This window comes from Oryx dammah, unplaced genomic scaffold (genome assembly GCF_014754425.2).
Source record: "Oryx dammah isolate SB20612 unplaced genomic scaffold, SCBI_Odam_1.1 HiC_scaffold_9, whole genome shotgun sequence".
Classification (NCBI taxonomy): domain Eukaryota; kingdom Metazoa; phylum Chordata; class Mammalia; order Artiodactyla; family Bovidae; genus Oryx; species Oryx dammah.
The window spans coordinates 9905253-9917909 of NW_024070193.1; the positions used below are offsets into that span (position 1 = coordinate 9905253).

Consider the following 12657-nt stretch of genomic DNA (forward strand, 5'->3'; position numbering starts at 1 on the left):
AGGGGTGGATGTGGACCCGGCAGGTGTGTTCCTGCAGATGTTTCTTGGAGGAAGTGAGATTGACAGTTGGAAAGGAGGGCGGGGGAACCACTAACTCACACTTCCAGGTCTCCACTGCACTGTGTTCTTTGTTACCAAGGCAGCAGAGACCCTGGAGGTCTGCTAACAGCCAACGATCCACTCTGACGAGGGCAACTCCCCAGGTCCGCTGCCCAGGTAGGGCTAATTACCCCCACTGGAACCAGGGGCACGTTGATTTAAATCTATGGGAAGCCATAGCTCTTATGGCTTTTACAAAAACAAACATCCTTTTCTCCCCCACTTTCAAGGAGTCCACTGACTGGTGTCTGTGAAGCCGGAAGGGCCTGGGACAGGCCAAGGTCAGGTCACTGGCCTGCTCATAGTGCCTGTGTACATGTTCTTACCCAGGAGAAAAGGTGTGGCACAAATTCTCCAAATCCCAGACCATCCACCAGAGAGACAACTAATAATAAATTTGGTCATGTGTACACCAGGCCCTTGTTCTTGTGTTTTATTTGTATCAGCCACTCCACTCTCACAATCCCTCACATTAGAGGGGGCTAGTATTATAACTTTGCAGGTTAGGACATGGAGGCTTGGTGAGTTTAAGTCAGTTGCCAAGGTCCCATCTGGGAAGTGGCAGGGCTGAGGTGTGGATCCTTGAGGAGCCTAGATACACATACTCACCAGACACAAAGATGATTGAAACATAGGAGGAAACACAGTGAAGGCCATAATAACATGGGCAGAGAGGCTCTTTATTCCAGGCAGTCAGAGTCAGGTAGTCAAGTCAACAATCCAGGCTTCATGGAAACTCCATCCTAGACGTCATAGGGAGCAGATCAGTGTGCACAGGAAGGCCCAGCTAAGGTCTGTCCATCTGGTTATCAGTTCATAGGAATCCCTGGATTATTCCAGGTCAGGTTAGAACTGCTGACATGCCATTTGATATATTTTCCATCATTAGGTTTCCCTGGTGGTTCAGACAGTAAAGAATCTGCCTGCAATGCAGGAGACCTGGGTTCAGTCCTTGGGTTGGGAAGATCCCCTGGAGAAGGGCATGGCAACCCACTCCAGTATTCTTGCCTGGAGAATCCCATGGGCAGAGGAGCCTGGCACGCTACAGTTCATGGGTCACAAAGAGTTGGACATGACTGAGAGACTAACACTTTCACTTTTCACTTCCATCATTAGGAGAATTAGATGAGTTGGTAAAATATGTCCAAGTTTACTTAAGTTCCTCTACACAGCTGTGATTTATGAAGCCAGGAATAGTTTGGGATATCTTCTAAGAAATAATCTCCCTCAGGAAAACCCAGGTTTGTGTGAGAAGCGAGGAGTCAGAGTAGAAGGCAAACACTGAAGTCTGTAATAGTGAGGTACGGGAAAAGTAATTGGTAAGCTCTCAGGTCCATGCAGAGGCAGCCTGCAGCCCCTCATCTGACAGTCCCTGGGAACCACAGTTCAAAACCTCCAAGAAGTATCAACTCTTCCCCCTCCCCATCCCCAAGGTCACTGTTCCAGGGCCTACTGAGGCAGCTTTCCATCTGGCTTCAGGCCAACCCTGACACACCGTCCACCTTTCCCAGGGACATTTTTTGAGGTTCTCATCTCCCGGAACTAAGCCTGGACCTGAATCCCAGATGGTTGCACCGCCCCACCTGTATAGTCTTCACTCCCCAGCTAGCCTTTGAGAACCTCATAACCAGCCCCATATCTCAGTATCCTTTAAAATCTCCGTCCTTCCATGACATTGTACCTCTGAACACTCTTCGTTCATTAGCGTTGCCAACTCTTAAACATCCTTTAACGCCACACTCGGCGTCCCCTCTCTGAGGCCAGTTCCCACAAAGTCTGCCAAAAGCTGGGACACTGAAGTTACCCAAATGAGAGCTCCCACGCCCAAGTTCCCCGAGTCAGAAAGCCCCACTGGCTCCAAGACAGGGCACGAAGTGACGCCCCCACGGACCCGTCTAGTTGGCCGTGTCCCTCCAATCCTGGTTAGGAGGGACGCTCCTACCAACCCTCGTGGCACACGCCTGGTAGTACCCGCCGGCCGCGTCGGCCTCGGAGGGCGCATGCGCCGGCGCCGGCGGCTGAATCCGGCGATCCAGCCTCAGGCTCGTGGACTAAAGTCTTCAGAGGCCAGCGGGAGCGCGCGCACGCGTAGAGGGCGGGGCGTGTGCAGAGAGGGGCACACGAGCCGCGCATGCGCAGTGGCAGGCGGCGGCGCTAGCGGAGCTGGGAGATGGCGGCGGCGGCGGCGGCGGAGCGGAGCGTGTGAGAGTCGCCCGGGAGCCGCCGGCCCGGGCCCAGTGCGACCCCGACCCCGCCCGCCCGCCTGCCCGCCATGGGCAACGAGGCCAGCCTGGAGGGCGGCGCCGGCGACGGGCCGCTGCCGCCCGGAGGCTCCGGCCCCGGCCCGGGCCCCGGTGCTGGGAAGCCGCCTTCAGCACTGGCAGGCGGAGGACAGCTCCCGGCGACAGGCGGGGCGCGGGCGACCGCCGGACCAGCGGGTCCAGGCCCCGGGCCTGGGGGTGGTCCGGGCAGGTAAGCGCTCGGCACAGCTCCCGGGGGCGGGGGCAGGAGGGCACGGGAGTGTGTAGTCTGAGGCGGAGGCCAGTGCCGGGGCCCACGACCCTGCGGTCTAGTCTGGACAGCGAGGTCGGACGTCCGGCCACACTTTGAACCCAGCTAGTTTGAGGGGGTGGCATGAGGGAGGGTGGTCCCGCGACGCGGCCCTCCCTTTACAGCCGCCCTGCCTTAGTATAAAGCACGATGCTGAGCACAGGGTCAGTCCGGGCCTGCAGACCGTGACTTCGTCACGAACCCCAAATTCACTTCACCCCAATGCTGGGCTAAGGAGGGGCTTATGTAACCTCAGCCTGGTCCCTCTGCACTGGGGAGCAATGGGATGGAAAACGTCCTCCCTGTCTGCTGGTATCTGCCTGTGTCCATTGTGTTGGGCCGAGGAAAGAGCACAATGGGAGTGGCTGTCAGGGAAGATAAGTGTCACTGTGAGGAGCAGAAAGATGTGGAAATAGTTGAACCATGAACTTGGTCATGCGCTTTCCTCAGGCATTTAGTAGCTAAAATCTTTGGAGGAGGGGAACTGGACGCCAAAAGGTACTTACTTAGGCTCAACAGTACTAACAGGGTCATGTGCTTTCACCATGGTTTAGTGAAACACTTTGAGGTGAAGCAAAAATGCTGTTGAATCATCTAGAACCAAATATGTTCTGTTGCCTCATGATCTAGAGTCCTACCTCAAATCCGTGACATGTTTTAAACAGAACATATCTGATCAAATACTATGAAACCAGCTGTTTAAAATGCACGTGATGGTCCTATAAACAATTAAGTGGCAGTAAATGCAGTGGAAGGAAATGCCAATATATAGTAAATCAGTCGACTGAAAACTCAGGAAAGCTAAGAGACGACAAGATAAAATGGAAGGCGTTATCTTCACAGCAGATAGACCTGGGGAGTAGCGAAGCTGGGGTGTGCTTTGGATCCATGTGAGTCTGCTGATAAATGTTGCCTTGGTTTTTCTGTGTGTCCCACAAACTGTAAGGGAGCGTAATTTTTGCTTCTTCAGCTGCCCAGCTGTGCCTCTCATGGGCTTATTTTCTCAGAAATCGTTTCTTAGACAATTAATGGTAATGAAAAGCGCTCGGTAGCCTGAAACCTGCCGCAGACAAGCCAGCCTGTGACCATCCCTTTTAGAGGGGGAATTTGCCCATTTTACATTAGCTTTTTCAGTAATGCAGTTGTGGAGCACACAGTTCTTAGCACTGCAAATACTGTCCATTTTGCTGCGTGTTGAGCTGCTTTTTGAGTTTTAGCTCGAGGGAGGCTCACTCAGGCTTTAGAGCACTCCCTCCAGGGGAAAGCCTCTACAGCTGTGTGGAAAACCACCTTGTTATTGGGAGTTCTCTATATGGGAAACTTGACATTTCCCTTTTGGTAACCAAGCAGACTACTCTGCCTATCTTTTATCTGCTGTTGCAGAGGTAAGCATATGAAAATTTGGAAAGACTTGGACATCTCAAAGAGACACGGAGAGGCTAGTGTCTATTCATATTCCTTTTCAGTATTTCATTTCTACCCCCATCTACGTGTTCTACTACAGGGCAGACCCATGAACCACTGTGGGGTAGAGAATCATGGGCTCCTGCTGGATTTAGCAGTCATGTAATTTTGCTCTTGGCTGTAGGCAGTGCATACATACGGGCCTGTTTAGCTATGGTCCTACAGCTATCAAGCTCAGAGGGTGAGCTAGCTATTTGTCACCAAAGCTGGGGATTCGAGGTCCTTAGGAGATGGTTTACTCTTCCAGCTGATATTCGCTTGTCTGGGCACCTCAGCCAAGCCGCACCTCCATGATATGTCTCTTCAGCAGCCGCAGAGCTTCACTTCCTCTCACCCAGCGTCTCAGGTACCTAATGCCAAATTTAGCAAGTTCTGTTCTGAGATGCTGCTGAACAGATCGGCCCATTGATGGAGAAAAAGCCCTGTGGCATGTGCTTCTGGGCATTTGGGAAAGAGCATTGGCATAGTTTCAAGCCAGCTTGTGAATTTGGGGGAATTACATGGTGAATAGAGATAGGTGGAGGGTCAGGTAAGGGGAAGACCATTTTACTGACCCCAGAGGGGAATGGAACTGAGGCTCTGGGGGACTGGACTCCTGGCTCTTTCTTGTTGCTGTATTACCCCTTGTCACCTCAGGCTGAATTAGTCTTTTCCTCCTCATACTGAGCTGACTTGGGCCCTGCGAGGGGCCAGCTTCACCATTTGAGGCTGAAGAGCTTGGCTAGAACCCTGTGAGTAGCAGTCCGCCACGCCCATAGTGCTGCCTCTTAACCTGTTTGGATGATATGGCACTTTGGGCATCAGAGAGTCTCTCAAGGCAGGGCTCTCTGCTCCTGGTCCCAGGGTCACATGCGCAGTTACATAGGTTGTGCCTTCCCTGAGGAGTGCCAGATCAGGGAAGGCTGAACTCTGTCTCAGGCTCCAGGTTCTATGCCTTGGTGTGGGCTGCATCTTCCTGCAGGAAGGGGCACCTTTCAGTTATTCATTCATTCAGTTCATTTTATGGCTGAATGGCTGATGTTCAGTGAAGGTCCCGAGTTGATGGGGTTTTTACCTGTACACAAACCAGTTCAAGAGAAACTTTATCAGTACTCCAGAAAGCACCTTTAAAAAATTGCACAAAGAAGCCATGTAGACCAGTGGCGACGTGGTTAATCGACACCAGCTCTGTGGACTTGCAGAGCTTTGACATTTGCAAACTGATCTTTAGTCAATCAAGCAAGGTATATTTACCAGTGTCAAGAGCAAGCACTGTGCTGGGCTTTGTGGAGGATCTCGAAGGATATACAATGCTCCCCTGGCCTCCAGCACCTCACAGTCTGGTTGGTCAGAAAGCTCTTGAAGAACTCTTGGAGAATACAGAAGGATCCTAGGAGTGACACTGCAGGCATCTCAGTGTCTGAGGAGCATTCAGCAGGTAATGCTTATAGAAGGGTTGTCAAGTGAGAAGAGTAGAGAGGCAGAGCCAGGCTTCAAAAGAAGGAGAATCCCAAGTCTGCTTGGGAAAGTGAGGGAGGTCGCCCTGAGAGGTAGAGAGAGGAAGAAATGACATGAGGCACATGGTTTACACAGGCAGAGACTGGGGCTGAGTGCAGGGGTGTGAAAAACTGCGACAAGCCACATAAGGCTCCTCCTTGTTACCCCACTGAAATCAGTGATCAATGCTGAGCTATCACTCACTTCCAGACCATATGTCAGGGAGACATCTTGAGCTCAGTGCAGCTGGGTACAGAGAGCCTGGGCATTTGTGGGAAGGTAGGAGAGGCTGCCCTGAGAACCATACCCAGAGTTCCTTTCTCAAGATAGGTTTGCCATAATTATATCTCGAAGATAAATCAATGAACAAATAACTAGGTTTGTCAGGCAAAGTATCTCTGGTCTGAGATTAGCCAGACTTGTTATACTATATCAGCTAACAGTCAGGCTCTAGAAAAATCTGGGATTAATTTGTAAGGCCAGAAAGAAAGGATACAATTGTTATTAGGTTTAGAAACAATGGGCCTTTAACATTTAGAGATTATGTTAGGCCACTGGATTCTCATGGAGGACGTGTCATGGAGTTTGTGCTGAAGTGACCCTAATATCTGGATGGTGATGATGTCAAAAACTTACCCTAAGAGGGGAGCCATTTTTGCATTTCTTGCCTGGGAGAGAGGGGCAGTTTTGATAATATAGCTATTTGTAGCCTTGTTAAGACTGATAATATGCCATAGGTCCAAAAAAAAAAAAAAAAAAGCTATGGATTTGTTAGGGAGAGAAAATCTATTTTATTTAAAGTTTTTTTTAATTATGGAAAATTTCAAACACACATACATAAAAGTAGAGAAAATAAGTTAATGAACTGCCATGTTCCCATTGCCCAGCCACAGCCATCATCAACTCACAGCTGATCAAGTTCATCTATCTCCCTTACTCTACTTAAAGCATCTTCATTGGAAGCATCTTCCAGATATTCAAACATTTCATCATCAATGTCTCAGTGTATATTTCTAAGAAATAAGGGCTTTGGGGACTTTCCTGGTGGTCCAGTGGTTAAGACTTCATGCTCCCAATGCAGGGGACACAGGTGTGATCCCTGGTCGGGGATCTAAGGGGCTTCTCAAGTGCTACTAGTGGTAAAGAACCCACCTGCCAATGCAGGAGACGTAAGAGATGCAGATTTGATCCCTGGGTTGGGAAGATCCCTTGGAGGAGGGCATGGCAACCCACTTCTGTATTCTTGCCTGGAGAATCCCCTGGACAGAGGAGCCTGGTGGGCTACGGTCCATGGGGTTACAAAGAGCTGGACACAACTGAAGTGACTTTAGCATGTGCTCACGGGAAACTAAGCTCTGGCATGCTGCATGGTGAGGTGAAAAAGAAAGGAAATAAGGGCTTTTTATAAACATTACCCGGAGAAAGTAATGGCAAGCCACTCCAGTACTCTTGCCTGGAAAATCCCATGGACAGAGGAGCCTGGCAGGCTGCAGTCCATGGGATCGCTACGAGTCGGGCACAACTGAGCGACTTTCCTTTCACTTTTCACTTTCACGCATTGGAGAAGGAAATGGCAACCCACTCCAGTGTTCTTGCTTGGAGAATCCCAGGGATGGGGGAGCCTGGTGGGCTGCCGTCTATAGGGTCACACAGAGTCGAAGACTGAAGCAACTTAGCAGCAGCAGCAGCATAAACATTACCGCAGCACCATGATTACATCTAAAGAGGGTAACAATCTCTTCTTAACCTCAGTGAATATTCCATCAGGGTTCAGTTTTTTTGGATTATTTTATTAATTTATTTTTATAATGGTTTGTTTGAATTGTAATCTGAATGAGGTCTGCACATAGCATTTGTTTGCTACGTCTCTTGAGTTTCTTTAAATCTGTAAGTTCTGCTTGTGATTTATGATTGTGTGGTTTTTTCCTGTGGTTTCACATACACACACATACACACACACACTCATATTCTGGATTATGCTGATTATATCCCTGTGGTGTCATTTAAGATGTTCCCCTGTCCCATATTTTTCCTCAAAATGGGGAATTACATTCAGAAGGCATTCAGAATCGCATCAGGGTTTTTTTTGGCCAAGAAATCCTAGCTTTTTAAGAAAGTTTGTTGAGCACTTCCGATTGGAAGCGGCTAGAAGTTCGTTGAAAGAAGATCCAGACTTTGGGCTAGTTTGAGAACAAAGATCAATTCCATGGGTCATTTTTCCATTCTTTTTCAAAAGTTCTTCCACCGAGTAGGTTTGGTTCTGAGTTTAAGAAGTCAAAGCTTGCGGACCCCTAGGTCATGCCTTTTTACCCCAGTGTCACAGGTGGAGCCTTCCCTGTATGTGTATTCTATATATTATATATGTATAAGTAGCTGCCAGGAGATAAGATTTGGGGCTTCAGTAAATCCTCCCTCTTCTCCTAGGTCCTGCACATTTCAGTGGGCCCCTTTCCCCTTGTCTGATGGAGGCGGGGAGGGATAGACCTTGCTATGTGTGGCTTATTTGGGGAGAATCTGTTCCTGGAGCCTGTGGCCTGTGTGCTGTGAGTTGGGGCCGCCTGTGGAGGTAGGCTGGCAAAGCTGTCGTAACAGTTGCAACTACCACTGCTGGGTGCCTGCTCCATCACAGTCATTCCTCTAGGTGTTTTACACACACTTATTCCTCACACCGGGCTTCCCAGGTGGCTCATCGGTAAAGAACCTGCCTGCCAATGCATCAGACACCAGTTCAATCCCTGGGTCAGGAAGATCCCCTTGAGTAGGAAGTGGCTACCCACCCTAGTATTCTTGCTGGCAGAACCCCCATGGACAGAGGAGCCTGGCGGGCTACAGTCCATGGGATCACAAAGAGTTGGACACGACTGAGCAACTGAGCATGCACACATTCCTCACTCCACCTACCTGGCCATGCAGCTCCCGTGGGTTCTGTCTGTCCTGGCCCTACTTGCCCTTCCTGTCCAGGGATTCACTTTTTTAAATGGTGAAATGGTGAGCGGAGATCTGCATGCCTGCAGCATGGGCTGAGTGTCGCACTAGGACTGGAGGCCCTCCTGGTCAGCCAGGCCGTAGTGGACACTCCAGCTGTGGGGACTCTTATCTCAGTTGATGCCTGAGTATGTCATGTGGGTATTGGTCCTGCCTCTGGAGGACTTGCTCAGGCTTCTTTCCAATAGGGCCATCTACCATCTCCACTCACCAGTGCGGTGTGGGAGCTGGGCGAAGCTGGGGGATGACTTGGGACCCTGGCCTGTGTTCAGGGAGATGGAATTCTGGTGACCCACCTGCTGTGGATTGGGCCTCTGGCGGGGGCCTGTCCCCTTCTGGTATTCTCTGAGCCCAATATCTTATCCTTGAGCCTGTGGGGCAGCTGGGCCTGTGGGATGGAGCCAAGGTGCATGTTCCGATTCCCCTGTGCTATGCCCTGGGCACCCAGGCTGCTCTCTCCTTCCTGTACTTTGCTGTTAGGGGCATCTAGGGTTCCTAAGAGAACTTTGCTCTAGCAGACATTTCTTACCTGGTATCCTCACTTCTTTCTAAGAAGAGGCTCACCTGGAAGCATATTGCGAGTCTCCAGGGCATTGTAGGTCACCCTTGGGGTCAAATCCAGATTTCTTTGGAGGGACCTGGCTACTTCTCAAATGGTGAGACTACTGTCAGGGCCAACGGTGAGGATGAGATTTTCCCTAAGGAGTTGTAGAAGGGCTTGGTCTCAACCACTGAGGAGATCACGGAGCCTCCACAGATTGTCCAGGAGCTCACACAAGGGGTCACTGGGCCTGGTCCCATCTGGCACCGCTGCTTGTACCCAGAGGAGCCCAAGCTCTCCACTGCCCCAGGCTCAGGGAGGGGACTGTCCCCCCAAGGATGCTGGAAGAACCGTAAGACATTGGGTGCTTTGAAAGAAAGTAGAGGTAAGGAAATTTGCCCGTAGGCACATCTGTATACTGGATACATTTGTGTGTGCTGGTCGGTAATCAGGGTCGTCTGTACTTTTCATATATGGGAGTGGATATGAGGAGTCATATATGTGAGGATTTCTACAGTTAAATTCTGCTTAGAAGTAGGAGGACTTTAAAGTGAAGCTCATCCATGTATCTGGAAACCTTTGCTCAACACCCATCAGATGCCTATCCCTGGGTGAAATGAGAGGAAGAAAGAAGTTCAGGAGGTGGGCTCTGCCCTCGAGGGGCTCACAGTGTGGTGGGAGAGAAAGAGACACTTCAGTTCAGATCTTTACCCTTGCCTTCCCTAAATTAGAGTTCGCTCCTGCCTTTGTCTCACAGAGGTAAGGGGAAAGAGCGCACCATGAAAAGGGGTTGTATCATTTTATCTTCTAAAATAGTAGAGCACATATTTGTATGATGTTTTACAGCTTACAAGACACATTCACAGCACTGACTTACTCTGTTGGGAGCTCCAAAGGTCTAACATGAGAGATTCAGAAGAAGAGCCAGCTTCGCTGACTTTAGCAAACCCAAATGCCATACACTGAGCACAGCTGGAGAACCACGTCACTTCCCTGCCTCCTGCTCTTAGAAGATGGAAAATTTAGCAAGAGGATGGTGAGGGCTTTGAGGACAGGGAAAAGATCTGGAAGTAGGACATTTGAGCAAAGGAGAGGGTAGGGTGGGGTGGGGGATGAAGAACAGTGGAGACTTCCTGGACGGCAGGAAAGGGGGGTCAGAAACTCAGGTTGTAATGAGTCCTGACGTTGCCTGAAATGGACTGTACCTGTGGGCTTGGTCCTTGGTTTTTTCCATCTGTAAACTGAGAAATTTAACTAATCTCTGAAGTCCCCTCCACCTCTGACAGCTTATTTCTGTGAGATGATTGAAAAGGAAAGGGGAAGCTTCCCGCTGTTCAGCTTCACAGAGTAGAGAAAACAAGTCCAACTGGCGCCTTTAGGTTAATTAGAAGAGCTTTAAATGAAGAGGATTGCTCTCCCATTGTGGCCCGGAGATCTTCCGGAGTGGACAAAATGACTTCACAATCAAGCCAGGAGCCAGGAGGGGGACTGGCTCCCGCCTTGCCACTTGGTCACTCCTGGTAAGCAGGGGCTCTTGAAAAGCTGACGGCCTCCTACTGGCTCTGCCAGCAGCCAGCAAGGTGCCCAGCCGGGCCGGCAGAGCCTGCTGCCGGCGCCCTCTCCCCAGCTGTGCTCGACGGCTCACCTCCTGAGTGTTGTCCCCTCCACATTCCACAGGAGTTCTGGCGCAGCCTGTGTGCTCATGACTTCCAGGGGGGCGGGGGTTGGCAAACCCTTTGTGGTGGGGGAGGGGGCCGTGAAGGGGCTGGCCTGAAGGAGACCCTAGTTCTGGCCTCTCCAGTCAGGCAGCTGTTCAGCTCCCTCCACTTGTAGAGCGAGGAGCTGGATGTGGTCTTCTCTACAGTTTCTCCTGCAGCTGCATGGGTTCTGTGGGCTCAGGCCAGGTCTCCTCCAATGTCAAGGTCTGGCCTGTGAGGCTGCTTCCTTCAGGAGCATGCTTGAGCTTCAGCACCTGGTATGTTTGCTCTGCCCTCCTTTTGTTTTGAGCGTCTAATTAAACCCCTGAGGGATGCCAGGACAGCGGCTTCCATGTTCCCCAGAGGTAGGAGCTCCGCCTTGGTGTGACTTCCCCAGTGGTCCAGGCCTTTGCTCCCACCCAGGCAGATGATCCCCGTGTTGGGAAGTTCTTCTCTCCCTTTTCGGGTCTCCTTGCACCTCCCATCCTTTTGGTCCTGGCTCCGCCCTCTGGCCCCACTGACTTACCCGCTACAGATTTGGCTGGATCACACGATGCTCTCACCTCCTCAACCCCAGGCCTCTCTCGAGATGACTTCTCCAGCTCCCGTGGCTGGGAAGTGGCTCTGGGACCCTTGCTGACCTGGGCTGTCCACCCAGGGCTGTCAGATCCTGGGGCCAGGGAGGCTCAGAGAACAGGGCTCAGCAGGTCACGTGGACTGTGAGTGACACAGCCTGAGGATGAGGCGCCTTGGCTCACCTCACACAGCCTGAAAACACCACCCTACACCTTCCCGAGCGCTCCGTGGCACTGCACCCCATGGTTGTCCAGCCTCATTCTGGGCATCTCATCGTGAAGGCTGGGTTCCCTCCTTCCTGGGCTTGTGCAACCTGAGTGTGAATCTTTGAGGGTTCTGCAGGGGTCCCTAGCATGACTTCTCTGGTTGCACTTAGAGATCCCTTCCAACCTAGTGAGACCTCTTTTGGATCCTGATTCTTAACCTCTGAATTGGGGTAATAACTAAGGCAGTCATTGTTTCGGTAATTATGTTATGAGAACTTCTCCCCTTCCTATGGCCCCTCGAGCCCACTTTCCAAACCCCATTGTCTGCTCTTGAGTGGCCAGTGTTGGGTCTAGAGGCCACAGCCTTGCCGGCTTGGGTTTGGAGCGGTGCCAGCTGAGGACGGTGGCAGAGTCAGGGCTCGAATGGAGAGACAGCCACTGCCGGCACCTTCGCCATGGCAGACCTGGTGCAGGCTTGTCCTTCCCTGGTGGCCGGGTCATGCTGGCTGCTCTTTAGGGTGCCTTGGCCTTTGGCTCTGTAGGTTAGATGTCCCTGGGACAGCAGATGCTCTGAAGATGAGTTTCAGACACACATAAAAGGAGAAAAGATGACAGGGTGAACTCCCTCCTATGAACCCATCACCCAGCATCAGCAATGATCAATGTTTCACCAACTTGTTTCACATATATTCCTCCCACTTTTTTTTTTGGCTGGAGTATTTTCAATAAAAATCCTAACAATCATTTGGGTCATAAATACTTTAGGATGTACCTCTAATAGTTAAAAGATATTTTTATTTTCATCCAGTGACATTATCACAAACAACAAAGTTAGTAAATTCTTAACATAACCTAATACCTAGTCCATGTTCCGTTTTCCTTGATTATCTCAAAAATGACTCTTTATTTTTAATTTTTTAAATTAAACTTTTTTTTTTTAGCGAGAGAAAAGATAGATTTTTATTTATGTATGTCTGGGGGAGTTCAGAGAAAAATGTGATTTCCAAAAATGATATTTTAGAGTTTGTTCTTTCACATCAGAATGCAAACAAATCTTGCATAT

The 12657-nt window shown here is 50.4% G+C and overlaps 1 protein-coding gene across 1 annotated transcript in view; it reads left to right on the top strand.

Moving 5' to 3' along the window:
- The first annotated feature begins 1907 nt into the window (after positions 1-1907).
- The window catches only part of BSN (bassoon presynaptic cytomatrix protein), a 78421-nt gene continuing 67671 nt past the window's right edge, over positions 1908-12657 (top strand). The window contains exons 1-2 of the mRNA XM_040247281.1: positions 1908-2141; positions 2239-2571. Of these exons, the coding sequence (XP_040103215.1) occupies positions 1908-2141; positions 2239-2571 (567 nt within the window). The remainder of the gene's footprint in view (positions 2142-2238; positions 2572-12657) is intronic.